At 35.4% G+C, this 24260-nt stretch overlaps 2 protein-coding genes across 4 annotated transcripts; one reads left to right on the top strand and one right to left on the bottom strand.

Annotated features, from left to right (window-relative positions):
- The first annotated feature begins 1851 nt into the window (after positions 1-1851).
- LOC132307778 (gibberellin 2-beta-dioxygenase 8-like) lies at positions 1852-10459 on the top strand. The gene is made up of 5 exons (XM_059805644.1): positions 1852-2077; positions 2538-2660; positions 6173-6609; positions 9332-9653; positions 9753-10459. The coding sequence occupies exons 2-5, from the start codon at positions 2550-2552 to the stop codon at positions 9987-9989; spliced, it is 1107 nt and encodes a 368-aa protein (XP_059661627.1). The 5' UTR covers positions 1852-2077; positions 2538-2549; the 3' UTR covers positions 9990-10459.
- Positions 10460-12970: 2511 nt separating this feature from the next.
- On the bottom strand, positions 12971-16625 carry LOC132307838 (uncharacterized). Of its 3 annotated transcripts, XM_059805710.1 has the most exons (6): positions 16551-16625; positions 16102-16274; positions 15797-15985; positions 14981-15089; positions 13574-13817; positions 12971-13450 (listed from the first exon to the last, which is right to left on the bottom strand). In XM_059805710.1, exons 2-6 carry the CDS (start codon positions 16120-16122, stop codon positions 13366-13368), a joined length of 648 nt encoding a protein of 215 aa, XP_059661693.1. In that variant the 5' UTR covers positions 16123-16274; positions 16551-16625; the 3' UTR covers positions 12971-13365. The 3 variants fall into 3 exon arrangements, with proteins under 3 accessions (XP_059661693.1, XP_059661699.1, XP_059661707.1); XM_059805716.1 differs by lacking the exon at positions 16551-16625 and having other exon boundaries at positions 14981-15083; positions 16102-16415; XM_059805724.1 differs by lacking the exon at positions 16551-16625 and having other exon boundaries at positions 13574-13808; positions 16102-16413.
- Positions 16626-24260: the final 7635 nt, after the last annotated feature.

Here is a 24260-nt window from a genome sequence, read left to right as displayed (position 1 = left end):
GATATTTGTCGCTTAGGAGCTACGGATTGTATGTCTTGATGTGCTTTTGCTTCTCTTTGTGTTTGTCAGGTTAAATATATATATAAAGAAAGGGTATTATCACCTGAAAGATACGACATGAATTTGCCAAAACATCGGAGTAGTTTTTTTATTTTTAATTTATTATTATTTTTTTTTGGCAAAGACAAACAAGAAAGAAAGCAAAAACAACACAAAGCAACCAACACGCCACATCCGCCACAGCAAAAGGCACAATGAAAGGAGGAAGAGCAGGCAAAAACTGATCCGAGTGAAACCCAAAATATCGGAGTTAATTCATAACTAATACAGAAAGAAAGACATGTGATAATTACTTTCGTACACTGAATGACGCAATTAAGAGAAAGACACATTCTTATTTTACAATGTTCACACCTCTTAATTCTGTGAGCGGATAAGATAAAAAGTTTTGGCGAAATAATATTCACTCTCTCTTAATTATACGTATTCACGCACCATTCTGGGCTGCAACACAATTTCTAATATTTTCATTAAATATAAATATTTTACCACCATTCAAGAAAAAAAAAATAATAAATATTTTACTGATGAATATTGAGATTCTAACACAGCAAAATGTTTAAACTTTCATGTGTCTATATATATATATATTCACACACACTTTTCTTCCTAATTAACGATTAAGATGCATTATAATTAAATTACTATTTTTGATATTTGAATAGTCTTAAAACTGTTCAATTTTTAAAAAAATTCTATGCTGTACAAATCTTTATAAGTTCTTTAATATCATAGATTCTTTCATGTTGATGCTATCGAATTCTTTGTTTTTTGAAATTAGCTCTACATATGTGTCATTTTGACCCTTTTCAACACTCAAGGTGCAGCCTCCATGCAAATTAAGGGCGTGAAATTTTTTTTCGAGTAATGATATTTAGATTTATTTATTTTTTTACCATACGGGCTATGTCACGACTCCTCATGCACGCCGACTCTGCACTGCCTTTCCTTCTGCACACCCTCCTCCTCTTCTGAAATTGCATAATAATCTTTTGTTGACTCCATAAATGTCAAGATTACAAATGAAAATCTCACTCTATGTAAAGGAATCCTCCTCCTTAATGGATAATTAGGATACATTATAATTAATGATTATAATTTAGTCTTTAAACTAACTTTCACTTGTGATAAATCGGGATTCGAAAAGTCGCTGACATGAAAGCGCAATAAGTCATTGAAGGCACGACGCAGCTTGAGAGGAGGCCCTATGGCGAGCTGGTGGCAGAGGAGTGAGGGCCAGGTCAGGGAGTGGCGCCCACATAGTGTGACGTCTGGGTTGCCTCAGATACTGCCACGTATGCTTAGTGCCGACATGGACTCTGATGCAATTAAAATATGAATTAAAATCGTTTATTTTTGCAGTGTATTAAAAAGAATTAAAATTAATTCAACATTGAGCTTCGCATGTTAGGTGACTTGTATTTTGAGATATAGTAGAAAAAAAAAAAAAAATTGAATTAATTTTTTTTCCAAGTGAATCGGATAGTAAGCTACACGTGCTGAATTGAAATAGATTTTTGTTAAAAAGTTTCAATAATTGTAAGTTTTTCAAAAAATAAAGAAAAAACAATAATACTAATAAAGAAAAACTGGTCTATATTCATCCAGGTCTACCTCGACATGATTAAAACATTTTCATTGACACCCATTTCGTTTGGCTCTCATTCTTCCAAGTCTCTGCCTCCTTTATCTTTCTCTCTCCTCCTCCTCTCTGAGGCTAAAAAAGGAAGCAAATAAGGAAAGAAAAAAATCAATCACATATATATCTATGCCTTAAAGAAGCAAGATATGTACCTTCTTGTTTGTCCGATTGCATTGCGAGAGGCGTGTTCTTCTCTTAAGCATAAACTCTCCATCCTCCACTATCTTCACACTAAAAAAATATCTCTCCTCTCAAATCTTCTCTCACACCTCTCCCTCTTTCTCTCTCTCTCTCTCTCTCTCTCTCTCTCTCTCACACACACACACACACACACTCTCTCTCTCTCTCTCTCCATAGCAATATTCTTCTATATTTGTAAGTAGTCCATTTATAGACCTTCATTTTCTTTTAGTTGGTTCTTTTCTAAATTTGTATGTGTTGTTAGTTCTCTTTTTTTTGTTAGTTCTCTGTCTTTTTTTTTTTTTTTTTTTTCAAAATCATTAATTATAAATATGTCTTTCGTTTTCATTTCTGAAAGATTAATAAATCATTTTCTGTCACATGTTAATTTGTTCTCATTCACTTGTTTCTTTCTGCCATTGCTTTCAACAAGGTTGATAATGTGGCGTCTGGAAATTAAATATATTTCGGATTCTTTCCTACCGATTTGAAAATAAAATAAAATCAGATTCTTTCCTACCCGTTTGAAAAATACTAATAAAACATCAACAACACTGACCTCTCCGTGCATTGTCATGCAAGTAATTAACCTTAAATCTTAATAGTTATCTTTAATCTCCATGTGTTACTGATTTAAAGTGATGTGTGTGTCCAGTTGAGTCCATAAATGAGCAGAAAAATGCAGGATCAATATGTGCCCCTAAAGCTCCACTATTTGTGTTCATTGAAGGAAGCGATGTCACTCAAGTCTGATAAATTTTCGGCGCATCTAAACCAGGTAGGGGTAATTAAAATGTTTAATTCTGCTTCTAAGTTTTGTGTTATTTGTCAAGTGAATGCATCACATTTTGATGGACTAATTGTGGCTCTGCTCATTTTTGTCTCCTCTCTAATATATTATGTACTCTTTTCATTTTTAGTTGTCCCAAAATTATTGAAATCGTTTACTTATCAGAGTATCCTCGACTTTTTAAAGACTTACCACTAACAATTACTTTAAATAGATAATTTTATAATTTAAAAATCGATTAAAAATGTGGATTTTTTTTGGTTAAGGAGATCGATACGACAAATAGTCATAGGATTAATTTAGATATGCTTTTATTAAGAAAATCACAGTAGTTCAAAAGTATGTTTAATATATTTTGATCCCCAAAAACATGGTACTGGGATCCTCTGCAATACTGTTTTCGATTTCCCTGATCACTTTGAAGGGATCAAGATTGTCCATAGTACTGTTATCGATTGCCCTGATCACTTTGAAGGGATCAGGATTGTCCATATAACCTGTACATGGATCCAAGGCATACATATTTTCTTTAAATATGTATTTTTTTATTAAGAAGATTATCAAGTAACTTAGTAGTATTTTGTAGACATTAATTTAATGATACTTTTTCACTTTTTAAAATTAAAGAATGAGGTTTAAATTTCTGTAGTGAAACTTTAAGGATATCCTTGATTGGTTTTTTTTTTTTTTTTTTGAAAGTTTTTCAAACTACTTTTAGAAATTTGGGTTACAATAATTTTTAATTTTTATTTCATAGAATTGTCTTTTTAAAACTTTTCTCAGAGTTCCATTGTCCCAATGTTAGCTTAGGTTTTTTTTTATTTTATTTTTTATTTTTTTTAACCAGAAGCTTTAATCTGAGTCCTGCATGTGACCTGATTTTTGTCTTTATGTATGCAAAACTTTTGACCAATTTATTCCAAGTATTAAAGGCAGCTGGACAGTAAAGAAATTCCAGCTTCCAATAGAAACAGAGACATGACAACATATAATCTTAGGACTATCCTTTGTCAAAGTTTCAACAAGTTTAGAGGCATTTAAACTTGATCACAACTCAGCTGATGCGATGATTCTTCATCTCTTGTTATAGTGGAACATAAGTCCACATCACATAGAGTTGTTTTTTGGGAAGACACCTAGCCCTATTTTGATTTTAGAGTTGGGAACCTCCCTAATATTGCATCAAACGAATTTTATCACTTGAACACTTTTGTGAGTTTGTAATGCACTGTGTCTTATTCAATTTCGTCCGATTCATTGTTGTATTGCAAAAAATCCATATTCTTAATTTTTTGGACGAGTTTTATGGCTCTCATGATTTTGTAATATCTATATGCACTATGTCTCATCTAATTATGTCCGATCTAATATTGTACCGCAGAGAATTTTGACTTTTAGTTTTGACCACATGCCAATAATTAATTCATCTTTTGCATGTGTGTATGATAATAGTACCAGTGAAACAACCCATATAAGCCTATTCAAATTAAGCAAGTCTCGTCCTCAACTCAGATTTTATATTATCTATACGAACTCTGACTCATCCTCATTCCATTTTTATCTATTTGAGTATTTCAGTAACTTTCGAATTAGAATGTAAAAGTTACTACGGATTTAGAGGCATTCAGAGCTATAATTCATCTTTTGATTGTGTGTGATAATAGTACTAGTGAAACAACCCCATCTAAGCCTATTCAAATTAAGCAAGTCTCGACCTTAACTCAGATTTTATATTATCTATACGAACTCTGACTCATCCTCATTTCATTTTTATCTATTTGAATATTTCAATGACTTTCGAATTAGAATGTAAAAGTTATTACTGATTTAGAGGCATTCATAGCTATACTCTTAGTGTGTGACAATAGTACCAGTGGGGCTCCCATCCAAGCCTAAGCCAGTATCGTCAGCAACTTTGATTTTGTAATATCTATACACACTCTGTCTCATCTTCATTCCATTTTTATTCATTTGAGTATTTCAAGAACTTTCAAATCAGAGCTATCATTTATAAAAGTTACTACAAATTTAGATGCATTTGAACTTTGTCACAATTTAAATGATGCAATGACTCCCTGTGCCTCCTCCTCCTCCTCCTTTTTTTTTTGGGGGGGGGGGGGGGGGGGTAAGTCATGCCTTGTTATAATGGTACATAAGTCTCACATAGGTGGTTTCTTATGGGATGACACAATCAAACCTTTTTTTTTTTTTTTTTCTCAATTAAATGTTATATTTGGTGCTTTCAATTTTTACAATGTACATGCGAGTAATTAATTTTATTTTTGTGTGTGATAGTAGTAATAATACGACAACTATATTCAAGTCTAAGCAAATCTCATTCTCAACTCAAATTTTATAATATTTATATGTATATTCGAATATAAAAAAGTGTCATCCTTAACTCTGATTTTGTAATATTTACGTGCACTCTATCTCATCTTTTTATTTTTAATTTGTCAAAAATTTTAAAATAAAATAATGAAGAATAATTTAATAATTTTAAAACTATGGCGGTGCTAAATAGATAGACCTAAATTCTAGACCCCACCCAAACCAAAATCAGATTCTACTTGGATGTCACGTACAAGTCCTCTATATTTTGCTGTTCTTTACTCCTTTCTATGGCCGAGGAAAGAGTTGGATCACTCCAAAAAAAACCAAGTACATCACACCGCCTTCATATATTGGATATGTGGGCCGTGGGCCACCATTTAAATCCTAGAAAATATTCCTAAATTATTAACAAATTTGGACATTAATCATTTTCATTGTTCAACATTTGCAAATATGGTACAAAATTCTAGTCCCCCCCCTTTTTTTTTTTTAGATAAATTATTTTTTGATAATTACACGTTAAGTTTTTAAAAATTTCCTAACTTGATAATATATATATATATATATATATATATATATATATATATAAATCATCTTAATAATTCTAAAAAGGAACACTGCATTTATTGCATATATCCTTTAAAAAGTTTTTTATTATCATAATTTGTGTCTTAATCCCAAATAAATTTATGTAGTTTTATGGGATGAATCTAAAAGGACGATTTTAAAATTTATAAAAAGTGTCCCCACTTTAATCCATTATTATTATTGTAGGGCATATCTCTAAAATGACCTATTAATACCCTCACTCGTCACGCCTAAAGCCCAAGTCTGTCTCTGTTTCTCTCTCCACATCCGTTTATACCTCACCTCACCTCACCTGTCACGCCTACAACCCCAACCCTCTCTTTTTCTCAACCTCTACCTCCCCATAAAAGACATGCAATCGTCTTTATCTCCAAAGTAAAACACATGGACAAAAGGTGACACAATAACGTTTTCATCGACGACGAAAAAACAAGAACAAGAATCATAACAACCAACCTCAACTCTTTCGTTTCTTCTTCTTGCTATTAATATATTGTAAGTCTAACTAGTCATTTAATTTGTACCATGCAATTTATTATTTTCAATATATATAATGCTTCCCTTGCTAATTTTTTCAGTCTATAAATATGGGTTCTTCGGAGCCACCGTTGCTGGAGTTCTACGAGAGTCTCACCGGAGCAACCATACCGGAGGACTTCGTGGTGGTGGAAGAATGCGAACTGCCAATCATTGACCTGAGTAGATTGAAAGGTGGGGAGTTGGATGTGGAAGAGTGCAAGAGAGAAATAGTGAAGGCATCGGAAGAATGGGGTTTCTTTCAGGTAATGAACCACGGTATACCTGGGAAGATTCTAGAGAGAATGAGAAGAGAGCAGCTTAGGGTTTTCGAGAAGCCATTTAAAGTGAAGGAAAATGAAGAAGGTTTGCCTTTCAAGGCCGGTAGTTACCGTTGGGGAACCAAAACGGCTACTTTTCCCAGTCAGCTCAACTGGTCGGAGGCGTTTCATGTCCCAATGACCAGTATCGAGGAGTCCGGTGGTCACACCAATCTCAGGTACCTCTCTTCTATGTGTATATATATATGTATATGTCTGTATATGTGTGTTGTTTTCTATGTGTTGAATGAGATTATGATAAGAAGATACCTATATATGTGTTTTTAGTTAATCTAATGCTGTCTTTGGAGCCCTGAAATTAGAGTGGATGAAAAATTAGTCTAAAGTTTAAACTCATAAGTTTAGTCCAATTTTGCCATATGGGAAGACAGTTTAAGAACATATTTTACTAGAGATTATAAAAATGAACTTTCTTAAAACAAAATACTAATTTTTACTGGAAAACCTACGTTCATCTGATTAAGCTAGGCCAGTTTAATTTAGTTTTACCTAATTTAACATTTATTTATCTTTTTAATTGTGCTAAATAAATGAGAATTAATGCATGTGTGTAGCTAGGAGAAGGCCCTAATTCCTAATTAGGGCATATCAGGCCTTGTCTTATTTCTATATGCTCCTCTATGTATCGAAAACTTAGTTCGAGTGTGAAAGTACTCACTCATTTGAAAAACCACAACATTAGCTATGGTGTGTGGGCCACTTTACTGGCTTAGGGTACACAAAATTATCAACCAATTTGTACTTATAAATGGAGTGAAACTAGTAGTACTACCTCTAGAAATCAGACCAAAAGAAAACAGTGATTCAGTGAAGCATAAAACGTAGTAACTGTGAAAGCAATTCCAATGGAATACGATATATATCACTTACTGTCAAACTTTAATTTGCTGATTCACCTTTACCTACAATTTTTCAAAAGTAAAAAGTAATCCAAATACCCACTTGCTGATTTGATGTTTTCAGCATTTTAGGAGAGTGAAATGACTATGGTAATTAGCATTCTTGACGGATTATATTAAAAAATTGAACCGAAAGGGGTTAACATATCCAATATTACTACTCAATTGAGGGTTCAAAACCACTTGATTGTGACTGATAAACCACTTGAATCTAATGATTCTCCCCCAATATGGAATGAGTGATTACCATACAATATGTGAAATGAGTGATTAGCTAATAAAGTACAACACCGTTCAATTTAAGTATAGAATCTTTCTATGCACTAAGTAGATAATTAAAGTTGAATTAGAAGCAATGCCGACATTTACTGTGCTTAAATCATCATGTCTTTGTCAATTCAATTGTTGGAAAAGTCCGAGCTTTCAAGAAAGATCTTGAATCCCACTCAGCATGAGAATCCATCAAGACATGAATCTTGTGAAGAACACAGCATTTTGTGGTTTTTACATCACATAATGTTAGAGAAATAGTTTAGTGTTTCAAAAGTGATAACAATCTTGTGATATTGTATTTGATATATTTATTTCATTAATTTATGTGGGGGTTCATTTTCGTAATACATATAAAATACATATAAATGGTGATATCATACACAAATCTGAGTGATCCAGACAACATGATAGAATCCGAGGTGGACTGAGAGAGATGAAAGCCCAAACAAACTTGAGAGAGAGAGAGAAAGAAGATGGTAGTATACTAAACACCATTGACTCCCTTGGTAAATGTTTAAGGGTCGTGAAGACAATCTATAAGAGAGGCTCTCAATGTCTAGGAGGTGTTTTCCTCCCTGTTTGCTCTACCTCTCTTGGCCTTGGAATACTTCCTTATATAAGCCAGGTGAGAGGTTGGATGATATCATTAGATGACGTCACATAATAAGAGAAATATCTCAAATAATTATAAAGCTATATTAAAATGAGGTTGATAATCTCGGAGTCAAAATAGTATTTTTCTCTCTGCAAGTCAGGTCGAGGGTCAACTCGACGAGCCCTGGACTTCAGCCACCAAACCAAGTACTTCTCGGATCCCAGGCAATCCCGAATCATGCTCCCAATTCAGGTCTTTAAGTCTTTGCTCTTTTGTTCAGGTATAATAATAACGTGGTAAATGACACGTATCTTTGACCGTTGACCGTTTGATTTGTGGGCCATTGTTGCTGATGTGGCGTAGTCTGTTGATTATTTGACCCAACTATGTGGTCATTGTTGATGATGTGGCATAATTCTTTAACTATTTGACCAAGCTATGTGGGCTAACATATTTTGGACACCTACAATTTCTATGTGCCATTCTATGTAATTTCTACTGCAAGTCTTTTCAACTGCTGGCAGAGTAACATTACTGCTGTCTAAGTCGTGGTAGAATAGTAAAAAAGTGTTGCATTATCTGAACAAAGATGTGGGGTTTAAGGGTTAAATTCTTATCAGCTCAAAGTAAAAATATTAGTATGTACCTAAGATGTCAAAACAAACCTCTGTTGCTTGTTACATGCTGGATTAGATGGAAATCTGGCAATACAGCTTGACATAGGACTTGATGTGCCCACCAATGGGGTCCTGCCTCGCGATGATTGGTACCAATTCAAATGAAGTCGATTGACATTATGCTGTTATGGTCCCACTACACTAGGGCCCTGGGGAGGAAGGACTCGAGATAGACCTAATTTTTGGCATTTCATATATAAATAGGAGAATATAATTGGAATTGTTTTATTGATATTATCTAAGTCATAATTAATGTATGTCAGCAATATAATTCGAATTGTTTTATTGATATTATCTAAGTCATAATTAATGTATGTCAGCATAAACCGTTGTGTTAGAAGAGTCAAAGAGTAAGAGATTTCAATACAAGTTTAAGAAATTAAGTAATCATGTACTAACTTTTGTCTTGAATTATTTTTTCCTTACATTTATTCAGCTCAGCAATGCTACAATTTGCTACAACAGTCTCTGATCTTGCGCAAAAGTTGGCTGAAATTTTGGCAAAGAATATGGGTCACGAATCGACATTCTTTAAAGAAAAATGTTTACCAAGCACTTGCTATGTTCGGATGAACAGATACCCACCATGTCCGGTATCTCCTGAGGTGTTTGGTTTGGTTCCACACACTGATAGCGACTTCCTCACTATACTATATCAAGATCAGGTCGGAGGATTGCAGCTAGTGAAAGATGGGCAATTGGTAGCAGTTAAACCTAATCCAGACTCTCTGATTATCAACATCGGTGACTTATTTGAGGTACAATTATGAGTGTTACATATCTTTTTTTAAAATTAATTCCTCAACAAATAGTCTATTCATTTAACTTGTTTTTCTCATTGAATCTTTGTGATGCAGGCATGGAGCAATGGTGTTTATAAGAGTGTTGAACATAGGGTTGTCACCAACAAGCTAGTGCAGAGGTTCTCTACTGCGTACTTCTTCTGCCCATCCTATGAGACTGTGATACAGAGTTGCGTTGAGCCTTCCATGTATAGAAAATTTAGCTTTGGAGAATTCAGAGAGCAGGTTACTGCGGATGTCAAAAAATTGGGTAAAAAAATAGGGCTTCCTAGGTTTCTTGCATGTGGCTAATAGACTTTGAATATTACTATTTATCTACTAAGGTTAGGTTATATGAAAAAGAAAAAAAAGGTACATTAGCATATAGTTGGCATATATGGTGATTTGCATATATAGTTGGCATATATGGTGATTTGTGTAGTAAGACATTTTAAATAGGGCTTCCTAGGTTTCATTTTTATGCTTAGAAGTGGTGATTTGTGTAGTGTACGTATCATATAAAACAACCCTCATCAACCAAGAAAGTAAGATCTGCCAAGCATCAAAGACACCAAAAGCTGTAATTCATATATATCTTCAGGCGAATGCTATGACTCGTAGAGGGGGTGTGTAGTTTGAGAATGTAATTTATGCACTTTTAGGCTAGTGAATAGTGATATATATATATATATATATATATATATATTTCAATGTAGTTGTGCAAATAAGTATCAGAGTTGTGTAATTGTACTTCATGAATGCATATTTTGATAAGAACTGGTTTCAAGACTTTACTAGATGGTGTGATCTATCGAAGTAATTGAAAGATTTAACCAAAAGCAGAGTGTATGTATATATATACATATATATATATAGATATAGATATACACACTAATACCAAGCTCATGAACGAGAGAGGCTTTATCATGACCAGAAGTTGGGAGTGATTATATTCTAACAGATACAAAGATCAAATCTGCCCCATTTCTACGCCTGATTGATGCCCATTTTTAGTCTTCGATTCAAATAATTTGATATCTATATATGCAATCAAATCCATATAGGCCAGTTGATAGTTGATACACTTTCTCTATCTTTGCACTGCATATATATTATTTGACAACAAGATTTTGCAAGTTGTAAAAATTCTATATAGTTCTCAAAATGGAGTTGGGCTACTTAGTTCGTCTTCACTGCCACAAATGCTTCTGAGTTATGGAGCTCAGTGTTACGGTTTGGCCTTAAGAATTCTAAAATCTTTTAGATTCCAATACAAGCCAAGAGGGCTTGGTGAAGCCACTTGGCTTCACTTGACCTATTTCTAAGAGCCCACTTGCTCAGAGCATTGGGCTGTACCATTGCATATTTTTGGGCTGTTCCTGGACTGTGGATTATTGGGTTTTGTGTATGATCTCTTAGAATCAAACCACCACCACCACCCTCCTTGCTTAACTTGGTCTTGTAAAGGAGGGAAAATGTCAATGGCAACATGACTTTGATTTATAGCAGCAGGTTACAGTTGTGGAATTCTTAGTTATATAAACATAGATCTATCCATAATGTCTTGAGAAACGAGGGGGCCAAACAATTTATTTTTTATTTTTTTATTTTACTGATTAGGTAAATAGTCACACACACTCACAAATGCTTGTTATAAAACTCGAACCCTTCACCTCCCAGTGGCCGAGGGGGCCAAACAATCAGGGACGGACCACCTTGATTTTTTTTTTTTTTTTGTCAATATATACCCATAAAATATTGCTAGTGCTCCTCCTGAAATTATTACAAAATTTCAATCTTACGCCTTTTACCTAAAGTTCTAGGTCAGCCCATGCAAACATTATTTTTTATTTATTTTTCCGCTTAGGTAAATAGACACACGCACCCACACCCACAAATGCTTGGTATAAAAATCGAACCCCGCACCTCCGAAGGAGAAGTTATACTAATTGGCCTAATGGCCAGGGCTGAACCTTCTGGTTGAAAGATCCCAAACTCAAGGATCTGTTGCGTCATATTTGAAGAAATTGAGTCCACCTTGTTTTTCAATCTATTTTCATAAAACCGAATTTCATTCAGTGTTAGGAGTAGGGCACTCACGCAACAAATGCCTATGGATTCAGTTGTCTCACCACGTAGCGCGCGCACACAATGATTCCTACAAGACTGTGTGAATGATATATATTCATATGCGCACACACAATGCATGATTATATATTTTATATTTTTCCGTTAAGGTAAGATACTAGTTATCATCTGCAGATAAGGTATTAGGATTTAGGAACCCAAAACATACATAAAAATAGTCATCACATAATTTTACTAATATTCATGTTTTCAATTTATCAACTTTGATTTCATAAAGACATGCTTAGGGTGGATTTAAGGCCATAATTAGAAATTGTTTTTGAGAAACATACAAGTGTTTTGTCAACACATTCTTGATTTCTACCATGATGAAATACAACAAAAAATAATCATGAGAAATTCATTTTCTGATATTATAATCCCTTTTTTGTTTGTGGAACTTGTTAATCATATATACCAGCTAATAATTCCTCACACAAATTGAATAAGAATATTCAGAACTCTATTCTCTGTGTTGGCTTACATTATTATTGCAGCTATATAATTATTTATTTATTTATATATTTGTAATCCTATTGCTTGTTTCACTTCCACATACAAAATTAATGTCAGCTCTTTTTTATTTATTTATTTTTTTACAACAATTTAAAATGCCTAATCTCATTCAGTTGTAGAAAGCTTAGTGGAAGGGTAGAGGGGTAAATTTGTCCGTGCATCTTGCTTAAATAGAATAAAAATATACCTTTTAATTACCACATATATGAGAAGTAGCCTCATGAATTATTAGCTACAGACATGGTCTGCATGCCAGTGCATAAACATTGTATCTATAAGACTATAACCAAGTGACCTAACTATTCAATGAATTAGTAATGCTATGAAGTTGCTTTTTATATCTCACCTTACAAAAGCATTCTCTGTCTACCAAAGTATCCATAACCCCACATTAATTCAGAGAGATGAAGTGCTTTAAGTGACATAGACATTTATATCCCATTGCTGCATTTGTTTCTTTGCCTACTCACATGAAAGCCACATACAACAAAAGAGGACAGTTGGGCATTACCCAGTCGCTTAGTTGGTAGAGCGCCCAACTTTCCGAACAGGTGTGCCCGTATTCGAGTCCCCTCTCTCCCTAATTTGCCAGGATAAAAAGAAAAAGAAAAAAAGGGGCAGTTGGGGTTGGATTGCAGAGGGACTGAATATATGAAAAGAAAATAAATAACTAAAATTGTTCCTCCATTAGACTTGTGCAGAGATGCAAAAAAAGTAAGCACATCATGTGTTTTGATCTATACTATACATGTGTATATAAAAATCAAGATTCTCAACCATTGTCATAGTGCTCTCTGTCCTTGTTTCCACCTAGAAGATTTCATAGAAAAAAAAAAAAAACCAGTATAAAAAGTGAAAAGGTGCCAAGTTTGAAGCCATGGCCTTTTTCTGTTTTAACATTCCATGGTCTTTTTTTCCTTGCTTTTGTTCAATCATCTTGTCACAAGTCTGTCATTGCAAGAATTAGTTCAAGAACATGGCGTCGTCCCAGCATGATCAAGCGCGAACTATGATATAATCTTTGTTCTTTTTGTTTATGTTGCTGTTACCAATTGAGAGCGTCGCCATCCCCATTGAGCTTGCCCATGGAAAGTGTGAAATAAATCAGTAATATGGTTCCCATACTTGACCTGCGACAAAAAAAATAAATAAATTGAGGGCGAATCTTGGATCAGCGGTAAAGTTGCTTTATCGTGACCTTGAGGTCGGGAGTTTACCCCCTTTAACCTAATTGTGGTAGATAGTGAACTTACAATGTAGCAAAGAAGAAAAGTATCTTCCTGGGGTCAATGGCGCAAGAGGGCGAAGAGCGCCTGAAACTGAATCTCTTGCCTCCACATTTGCTTTCGGTGGTGGTGGTGGTGCTGCTGCTGCTGCTAATGTTGCCGCCGGTTATGATAGTGATCTGGTGGTGGACTTGTGGGCTGATAGGATGATCAGTGGCCCCCACTGTCACCACCATGGACTTTTCTGGCACGCTGGCTCCACCTAGAGCAGCTGCATTTTTTAGTCATAAAATTCAGCTGATAAATGAAAATGCAAATGCACATAACTCAAAGCATTGAATTGGTAGTAGTAATGGAATGAACATTCTGTAATATGTCTTATGTATTGTATATATGGATAATAAAGTTCAATAAATGTTCAAACCCTTTTTGTAGTCTAGGACCATTTTTCCACAGTCCCAAATTTTCGGACTACATTACGTCTACCAATATATATATATGATACCATGTTTTATATATATTGCATTGTATATATCTACTTCAGGTCCCTCTCCTACCTAATCTTCTATTAACTTATATAACCTACCAAGCTTTGCGTACAATAATAATAATGATAATGATGATGATGATGACAATACTATATCTAAAGTTCTAAACCACTACGTAAAGATAACCCCATTTAATTTCATTCTAAATTTGCTGTACTTTCTCAAAATTTTAATTGCATTAAGTCATATATCACTATGCTGGAAAAAAAAAAAATTAAAGGTCGGTGTTTCTGCACATAAACTAAGGGGTTTAATTAATTCACAAATGTTAATCACATCCATACAAACAACAAAAAAAAGAAAAAGAAGAAAAAAGTGAACTAACATATTGATTAGTATATTAATGATCATAGAGTCAGGTGTCATAACTAACAAATGAGTCACCAACCTTGAGGTGAAGTAGGTACAAGTGATAAGTAATGCAATATTGTATGATTTCATTAGGTATAACCAATCTAAACATATTGGTATTATTTGTAATGATGCATTGGATAAGATAATGCATCCAAGGAATAGAAATCCGTCAATTAGCATTTTTGGTTATTTAGCATTTTCGATTAGTGAAGCGTTCATATTGTCTGGGGAGATCACATCTCATACATGGGGTGATCTCCACTGTTCACCGAACAATAACGTATAATTTATATTATTAAAGGATAATGCACATCTATGAATATATAACCACTCAAAAATGTAGACAAAGCAAGTCTAATTCATAGAAGAATCGGATTCTTTCTTTTGTGGAAGCTAGGTTTGAAAGAGAGAAAGAAACAGAGACCCTTTGTCCCTTTGCCCTGTTCTTTCATGTGTGTCCAATATAATGAAATTAAAATACAAAGTTGACATGACATTACTTTTGTTTTTTAGTTCCAAATTCCGATTTTACCTCTTGGTGTAGAGGTACCAAGAAAAACGTCTCTCTCATTGCCAGAACTTTCCTTGATCTTCTTCTCCCCACCTCTCTGAGACCCTATTCTTGAAAGGCTCCTCTGCATCTTTTAATCAAAATAAAAACATATTCTATAAATATATAAACTCATACATATTTAATGTGTGTGTATAAAATATAAAGGCACAGCATGGACTGAAAATATAAAAATTTGAGGTTATAAAATGACAAGTATAAATATTATTGTTACAAGATTTTTAAAGGAAATTATTGGACAGACAGAAAAAAAGGAGATATGATTGAAAATGCTTGAAAAAGACACTCATTTTGTAGGGGCATCAATGTTCAATGAATGGTTGACAGCGTGATATGTTGGGAACGTTATTGTTCATTCTTTATATACGTAATTAATTAATAAATCAATTAAAAATCAAAAGACAATTGAAAATGATTTCTTTACCAAAAATAACATTAAATGAGGTTATTAAAATTAACTTTTAAATTTTAAATTTGATAATTGAAATGGCAATAGAAAAGATTGGAGGGAGAATTCTTGTGTCCACCCCTTCATATGAGCAAGATGAGGTTGAAAATAAATTATTTCGAAACTGGAAAACGAAAACGAAATTCCGAAACTTTGAAAGAAAACAGAGGAAGGGTGATAAAAAATCATCAAGACAATGATGATGAAAATGAATTATTTCAAAACTGGAAAAAAGAAAACGAAATTCCGAAACTTGGAAGGAAAACAGAGGAAGGGTGATAAAAAATCATCAAGACAGAGCATAGGGAGAAGATAAAGGGAATACTCACAGTTATTCTTGAATTTGCATTTAGGTCTTTATGAGTCTGCTGAGGGAAGCGTTCCATGTCAACTATGAAGCTATCATGTTTCATATTTGTGTATTGCAAGCTGTTTGTTTGATCGGAAACTGAAATTTTCTGGGAACCCGTTTCTTCTAATTCCCAAGATGAATTAAGAGTATCAGAATCCACATTTTCCTGGGACAAACATTTGGAGAAAGAGAGAGTTAATAGTTCAGTTGCAATACAATATGACATGGAAATCAAACGTGAAGATAACAGAAGAGAAACAAGACCCAAAAAATGATTCTCACCAACTCTGGATTTTCTGCCATTTTCTAGCACGTTCAAGCAGAGAGAGAAAATGATGGAAAGTGGAAGGAGGAGTAGGAGGAGGAGGAAGACAATTGGTTTGGGAGAGAGATAAGTCGTTTAAACAGAGCGTCTCCCGTTTGCGTACCGAATGGGACACTAACTATCACACTACCTGACTCATTGACATAAAAACAAGTAGACCCAATTAGTCAATTTTATCGACGAATAAACAATTATATATATATATATATCTCCATTTATTGTACATGAAATTCATGAATATAACAAACAAATATAGAAGACTTGAGTCTTCTTTTTTTCTACAATATATATATATATATATATCTCCATTTATTGTACATGAAATTCATGAATATAACAACCAAATATAGAAGACTTGAGTCTTTTTTTCTACAACTGTTCGGTTGAAAAGACTTATAAACCCCACCACACGGAATAATGTCTTCTTCAACAGCTGCTAACCATTCTCTTCTTTCACTACAAAATTGGATGATGCAAATAAATATACACACATATATATGTGTGTGTGTTTGTGTGTGTGTGTGTGTGTGTGTGTGAGAGAGAGAGAGAGAGAGAGAGAGAGGTAACGTATGAGTTGAGGACAATTACTAAGGCGTGGCTGGTTTTTCATGTTTTGATTTGTTACACTAATTAAATATAAATAACTCTTTACTTGAACTCAAATAAGAAAGGGAAAGAAAAATGAGGAGTGATAGGTGATTTTGATGTTTTGTAGGAAATTTGTTTATATTAATTTATAAGCTTAGCTTAATCTCCTGCCTTGCTTAACTTAATTAATCAATAGAGTTTAAAGTTTAGGCCACAAGTAGTGCTGCATATTGTGGCAGTGGACAACCGACCTTCTCTCAGAGTCCGTTGTGGACTTTCAGCAGCAACAGAAGATTATTAAGAAATTATTGGGTGCACCTTTCAAAAAAAAAAAAAATTATTGGGCGTCTAGGTATTATTATGTCTTGGTGCAAAATCGATGTCTTAAATTCGGAATCACAAGAAAATTTTAGGTTAAAGTTTAAACTTTTCTTTTTTATTCTAATTACTCTCAAACTAATTGTAAGTTTAAGTTATTACATTGTGCTATATGGTTCTGTCCGATCACAATTATACAAATAACTAAAAATCTAAATAAAAGTGACAAATTTATTTATGCATCAAGTTATGATTAGACAAGACTATGTAGTGTAAAAATTTATCCAAAGGGACTTTCAAGTGGATCATAATGACTTTTTTGTGATTGGAGTTGCCCTTTTGACACAATGTAAGAGTGATGGCGTCCACTATTAGAGTGACCAATAATTTCTCCAAGGCTATTATTGTTGGAGGTTATTAGAAATTCTCAATTTAATCGCATTTACATCTACATTTGACTAGTGTATCCAAAACAAATAAAGAAATTAGGCGTTTTTGGGATTGTGACATCATTTTTAAAGATAGAGAGGGGTTTAATTAGGAGTTTCGGTGAGGGGTAATTTGAACCCAAATATATAAATTCTTGTCAAAGGGGTAATTACTTGTGTATAAATTGTCCAATACATAATTACATTGTGTTAAGTGAATTTGTAAACTAATTTTTTTAGTATTTGTTGTATTTGTAATATTATTTTGAAAACTAAGTCAAAAATTAAAATTTTACAATTTTTTTTTTTGGTGAATAAAGTATTCTCTTCGTCTTTCCCCTAAGATGACAAATTAACATTATTAACTGACCCAAAATTAACATTATTAACTGACCCTGGAACCAAAAACAATGAGTCAACGCAGCTTTTAATCTCTGAAATTGAAATCCATCATGAGTAACCGCGTAGGCCAGCAACATAACACACATGAAATATGCGGGCTTGAGTCTAGTAATGGCCCATTAATGAATGGAGTTCAACCCTTCTTCCAAATTGACATTTTATCTTGATTCGAATCTATATAACGCCAATATATATATATATATAATAGAAATATATAAATGAATATATAAAAAAGTACAAAGATTATTGACGATCTTTTAAACATAATAATTGGCCCATTTTCAACTTGATGTGTGTGTGTGTGAAGGCCAGGTGCAATGCATGACATGGATGGAGCGACTTTCTTCCCCTTTAAGTCCGGAGATTGTGATCTCCCAATGTATTTATCATTAAAAAAAAATTAAATAATAATGCAAGAATTCGTTTTTCCTAATATATAAAAATAAGGTATGTCACATGTTTAATTACAACTTAATTGATAATCTTCACGTAAGGTTTTTGACCATCTTTTTAACACAATTTGTACCTGTGGATTGAGACTTGATTCTAAGTTGAGCTAAATAAAGGCTTGTGCTTTTATGTTAATTAGTTCTAAGATATGTCCGTACAAGAGAATTAAGTATTAGAACGATTTAATAAAATGTTATAATTTAATGATATTTTTTTATTTTTGTGAAAGATCAAAAGTTTATATCTTCATACAATTAAATAAGTGAATGTGTATATTATTTGCTGGTAAAAAAAAAAAAAAAAAATCATAACGATGAAAAAACAATGGTTTTGTCGTCAATTTCTAACAAAATGGATACCCTAAAATATCAGATTAAAAAAAAAATGGAAATGAAATTGACACCCTACAATTTGAGTTCCAGATATGACAAGATCTTGTAAAAGACAAAGAACAACTGATCAGAACATGACATTAATTATTACTGTTGGAATATTTTGATGTTGATGAATCAATTTTATTATATGGGTCACGCATGAAAATCATATCACTAATTAGTGACCATACAAATTGATTGGACATTTATCTTTTAATTGCAACTAAATTTCTAATTTCTAATTTAAATTTTTTTCTTCATTTTTGCTCTCTATCGGGTGAATTTTTTCCCGACTGTCACATACAACACATTGTTAAGATACTTGAAGGAATCATGCTACATCAACGTTTGGTGTGTAGAATTAAAATAAAATATTCAATCCAATCATTCTTTTGTTTGACGTGCATTTTAAAGTGTGAATGACCATTCTATTAGAATAAAAATTTATTTATGAAAATAAAAATTCATTTCACTACTAAATATATGGAATGACCATTTCAATTCTAAGTAATATATTTTAAAAAATCAAGTTCCTAAAAAACCCTCATACTTCAAGTCCAAAATCCACCACCACCATTGTTGCCACCTTTAACAAGCACAATGCCGCCACCTTCACTACTTTTAGCCACCGCCATCTCCATTGTTGCCTCCACCATTGTCGCCGCCTTCACCATCACTGCCACCTTCCACCACCGTCATTGCTATCGCCACCACCGTAGCTTCCTTCCACCACCATCACAACACCGCCACCTCTACCATTACCGCCACCAACTTCCATTACCACCATCACCGCCGCCGCCACCCTCACCACTACCGACACCTCCATCGCCATGCACCAACTTCCATCACCACCACCTTCCATATATGCACCACCGTCGCCGCCATCTCCACCTCCGCCTCCACCTCTGTTGACTTCCATCAGCACCACTACCTTCTGCCTTTGCCGACGCCACTTCTGTAACGACCCTAGCTGATGCCAAGAATTTTACAAAAATATTCGGCATAACCTCCCCTAAAAATAGGCCTATCACAACCTGTTTAATTGCATTTTTAACCTGTCACGGCTCAAATTCCGAATTCACGGCAATAGTAGATGATCATACACAATCAAATAACACCGATAATTACTTTAACTAAAATTATCCTTCCCATTCATCAACAAGGTTACATGCTATCAAATTCCCATCCGAAATACCATCAAATACCTTAGTTACATTACATGACAAAGTTTTGCAAAATATAGATATACACCTTTATACTTTTAGTGCTTTGCAAAAATAATGAGAAATATACAAAAGACACAAAAGTGAGCTTCTAGTATCGCTCAAGCTTGAGGTGGGTTGTCGTCCACCGATTCTTTTCCAAGACTTGAAAAAAAAATGTAAAAATAGTAGGGTGAGCTATATGCTCAGTAGGTGACACTTAAGACACAAATCTTGTGTCCTTGTGAATTCAAGCAAAACATAAGCCAATGGGAGATAGGGATCATACAACGTAGGGGATCAAATACAACATACAAGTCAATTCCAAGTATAAACAATGCAATGCAATGAAATGACATGCAATGCATGTCAATGACACTCCCCATTTTCATTCTCAAAATCATCACTTTCAAACGTTAATACAGCCCGCCCTTTGGTAACCCCGCCGCGACACGAAAGGAGGATTGGCTAGTGTCCCTGACCCTTGGTAACCCCGCGGCGTCATTATGGGGCCCACCTAGCTCAACCACGCTAGGGCGACTCCCTAGTCCCCTCTAGGCTATATTAACCTCCGGCCCGTTGGTAACCCCGCAGCGACCGGGTTTCGCATAAAACCATTTTATCAAAAACACTTCCCTGAAATTCCCCATATTAATTTCAAGAACAATTTCTCCCATTTCATGCAAACCCAGTGGTATGTGCATGTATATATGTTCCATACATTCAATGTCATGGCATTTAAAATTTTCCATCATAAAATTAAACATTCAACATGTTCAACATCTCCCAAGTAATTATTAACACATTAAGATACAACAGAATACATTTAAGCATGTGCATGTATAGATATATATGAGCTCAACATCATGAATTGGGAAATTTGGCGCAATTTAAATAAGCATACTCTCATACATCAATTTCAGCATGCTAGCACATAGTAAACATAGGAAATCAACAACTAAATATAATTTGCACATGAACCAACCATATTTAAGATCGTGAAAACCCTCTAGACATCATTAATATCATCATAAATATAATTAACTCTAAATTAAGCATATTTAATACAACATGGAGGTAAAATTCACAATAGAACAAGACTAGAGTGGATTAAGATGCCCCTACCTCAAAAATGAGCAAACCCTAGAAAATGGGTCCTAAATTTCGAAGTTCAAAGGGTGCACCAAATCTGGAATTGTTGGTATGTATGCGTAGAGCTCGACACAAGCTTTGTTTTACCTCAAACGGCACCTCAATCCGACAAAAGATGAAGGAGCAATCAATAATGGAAGCTTAAAGTGAAAAAAAAAAAAAAGAAAAAAAAAAAAGAAAAGAAGGAGAAACAGAGAGCGTCTGTCGGGAGAGAGAGAGAAAGGCAGAGACCAATTTTGGTCTCACAATTCACTTAAAAAGTGTTGTGGGTCCCACTTCTTTTATAATTTCTTTTTCTCATTTTCTTTTTCATTTAAATCACACACCACACAATTATATACAGACATCAACGCTGGATACTTGGAGCGAACCTCCTGTTCAAGCTCCCAAATAGCCTCCTCAACTCCGTGGTGTCTCCAAAGAACTTTCACCATTGGTATTGTCTTATTCCTCAACACCTTCTGCTGTGTGTCAAGAATCTGAACTGGTCCTTCCTCGTAGGAAACATCCTCATCAATGTCCACATCAACCCAACTCAAAAAGTGAGATGGATCTGGCTCGTACTTCCGTAATATCGATACATGGAAAACATTGTGGACCTAATCCAACTGTGGTGGCAAAGCAAGCCTGTAGGCAACCTCTCCTACTCGGTCCAAAATCTCAAACGGTCCAATAAATCGTGGCGACAACTTGCCACTTTTCCCGAATCTCATCAATCCCTTCCGTGGAGAAACCCGTAGAAAAACATGGTCTCCCACCTCAAAGGATAACGGTCGTCTCCGCTTATCCGCATAGCTCTTCTGTCGGCTCTGAGCTGTAAGTAACCTCTGTCTTATCAACTTAATCTTCTCAGTAGTCTCGAGTACAATGTCGGGTCCTAAGGCGGCTGTCTCACCTACCTCAATCCAACAAACAGGAGACCTATAAGGTCTACCATACAACGCCTCAAATGGAGCCATCTGGATGCTCGCCCGATAACTGTTGTTGTAGGCAAACTCAATAAGTGGAAGGTGATCCTCCCAACTACCTCCCAAATCAAGCACACATGCCCGAAGCATATCCTCCAAAATCTGGATAGTACGCTCCGACTGACCGTCTGTCTGTGGATGGAATGCCGTACTAAGATGCAACGCTAAACCAAACGCTGCTTGAAGTCTTTCCCAGAACTTCAAAGTGAACTTAGCATCCCTATCTGACACAATGGTTACAGGAACTCCATGCAACCTTACAATCTCCTTCACATAAAGAACACCAAGCTTCTCTGCATCATCTGTTGCCTTAATAGGCTAAAAGTGAGCCGTCTTGGTCAATCTGTCAATGATGACCCATACGGCCTCATTGCCCCTCCGTGACCTTGGAAAACCTGTCACAAAATCCATAGCAATATGCTCCCATTTCCATTGCGCTACAGGTAATAGTTGTAACAAACCAGCTGGCCTCTGATGCTCGGCCTTGACCTGCTGACAGGTAAAGTATCTAGCCACAAACTGTGCAACATCATTCTTCATCCCGCTCCACCAATATTAACGTCTCAAATTGTGATACATTTTAGTACCACCTGGATGAACTGCAAAACGCGAAGTGTGAAACTCCCGTAGGACATCCTCACGACAAACTGTGGGAACCACCAACAAACCCCTGAACCGTAGACCCCCATCTGCATGCAAGGCCCAATCTTTCACTGTCTCACCACTAGAGATCAAAGCGTGGATGGCATCTAAGTCCGGGTCCTGTCTCTGTGACTCAATCACTCGTACAACAAGAGTAGGCTGAGCCACAAGACTAAATAAGAATGCCGACTCACTGCGACCATCATCATCACAACACTGTAATCCTATCTCTGTCAGATCTTCAAGCATCTTCCACTTCCGAATAGCTAAACTGGCCAAAGTTCCACGAGATTTTCGGCTTAAGGCATCAGCTACAACATTTGCCTTGCCCGGATGATACTGCAAATCAAAGTTGTAATCTTCCAAGTACTCAACCCATCGTCTCTGTCTGTTGTTCAAGTCCTTTTGGGAGAAAAGGTACTTGAGACTTTTGTGATTTGAAAATACCTCGAATCTCTCACCATACAAGTAGTGTCTCTAACACTTCAAGGCAAACACAACTGCCGCTAACTGTCGAGATCATGAGTAGGGTAGTTAAGCTCGTGAGTCTTCAACTGTCGAGACCCATAAGCCACTACTCTACCGCCCTGCATCAACACACATCCCAACCCGTCACGTGAAGCATCACAATAGATCACATAACTCAAGCCACGCTCAGGTATCACCAACACTGGAGCTGTAGTCAATCTCGTCTTCAACTCCTGAAAAGATGAATCACAGGCCTCATTCCAGACAAACTTGACCCCTTTCCGGGTCAAACGGGTCATAGGAGCTGCCAAACGGGAGAAATCCTTCACAAATCTCCGATAGTAACCCGCTAAACCAAGAAAACTGCGAATCTCAAACACATTCTTGGGTCGCTCCCAAGTCAAAACTGCTTCAACCTTTGATGGATCAACTGATACTCCACCTTCTGAAACAACATGCCCCAAAAACTCCTGTAGCCAAAACTCACATTTCTCGTATTTGGCATACAATCGGTGTTCCCGCAAAATCTGTAAAACAATACTCAAATGGACCTCGTGATCTTCCCGAGTCCGTGAGTACACAAGAATGTCATCCACGAAAACTACCACAAACTGGTCCAAGTAATCGTGAAAGACGCGGTTCATCAAGTCCATGAATGCCGCTGGCGCATTAGTCATGCCAAAAGGCATAACAAGGAACTCATAGTGTCCATACCGTGTATGGAATGCTGTCTTCGGGATATCCTCATCCCTAACCCGCAACTGATAATAGCCAGACCTCAAGTCAATCTTCGAGAAACAACTGGCTCCCCTCAACTGATCAAATAAATCATCTATCCTTGGCAAAGGATACTTGTTCTTGATGGTGGCATGATTCAACTTCCGATAATCAATGCACAACCTCAACGAACCATCTTTCTTCTTAGCAAACAAGACCGGTGCGCCCCACGGTGACACACTCGGTCGGATGAAACCTTTCATCCTCAAATCATCAAGCTGCCTCTTCAATTCTTCCAGTTCAACTGGTGCCATACGATACAGTGCCATAGAAATCGGCGCGGTACCTGGCATTAACTCAATAGAGAACTCCACTTCTCAGTGTGGAGGCAACTCTGTCAAATCTTC

This window comes from Cornus florida, unplaced genomic scaffold (assembly GCF_030987335.1).
Source record: "Cornus florida cultivar Cherokee Brave unplaced genomic scaffold, ASM3098733v1 CherokeeBrave_3.0.0_Hap2_Chr01, whole genome shotgun sequence".
Classification (NCBI taxonomy): Eukaryota; Viridiplantae; Streptophyta; class Magnoliopsida; order Cornales; family Cornaceae; genus Cornus; species Cornus florida.
The sequence above is the reverse complement of the archived record's forward strand: the minus strand, read 5'-3'. Positions and strand labels throughout refer to the sequence as shown.

Coding starts and splice junctions, on each gene's coding strand:
- LOC132307778 (XM_059805644.1), top strand. CDS start 2,550: ATGAGCAGAAAAATGCAGGATCAATATGTGCCCCTAAAGCTCCACTAT. Junction 6,610..9,331: donor GGTGGTCACACCAATCTCAG/GTACCTCTCTTC, acceptor ACATTTATTCAG/CTCAGCAATGCTACAATTTG. Junction 9,654..9,752: donor ACATCGGTGACTTATTTGAG/GTACAATTATGA, acceptor TTTGTGATGCAG/GCATGGAGCAATGGTGTTTA.
- LOC132307838 (XM_059805710.1), bottom strand. CDS start 16,122: ATGGCAGAAAATCCAGAGTTG. Junction 15,090..15,796: donor ATGCAAATTCAAGAATAACT/GTGAGTATTCCC, acceptor TTTGATTAAAAG/ATGCAGAGGAGCCTTTCAAG. Junction 13,451..13,573: donor CTTTTCTTCTTTGCTACATT/GTAAGTTCACTA, acceptor TTTTTGTCGCAG/GTCAAGTATGGGAACCATAT.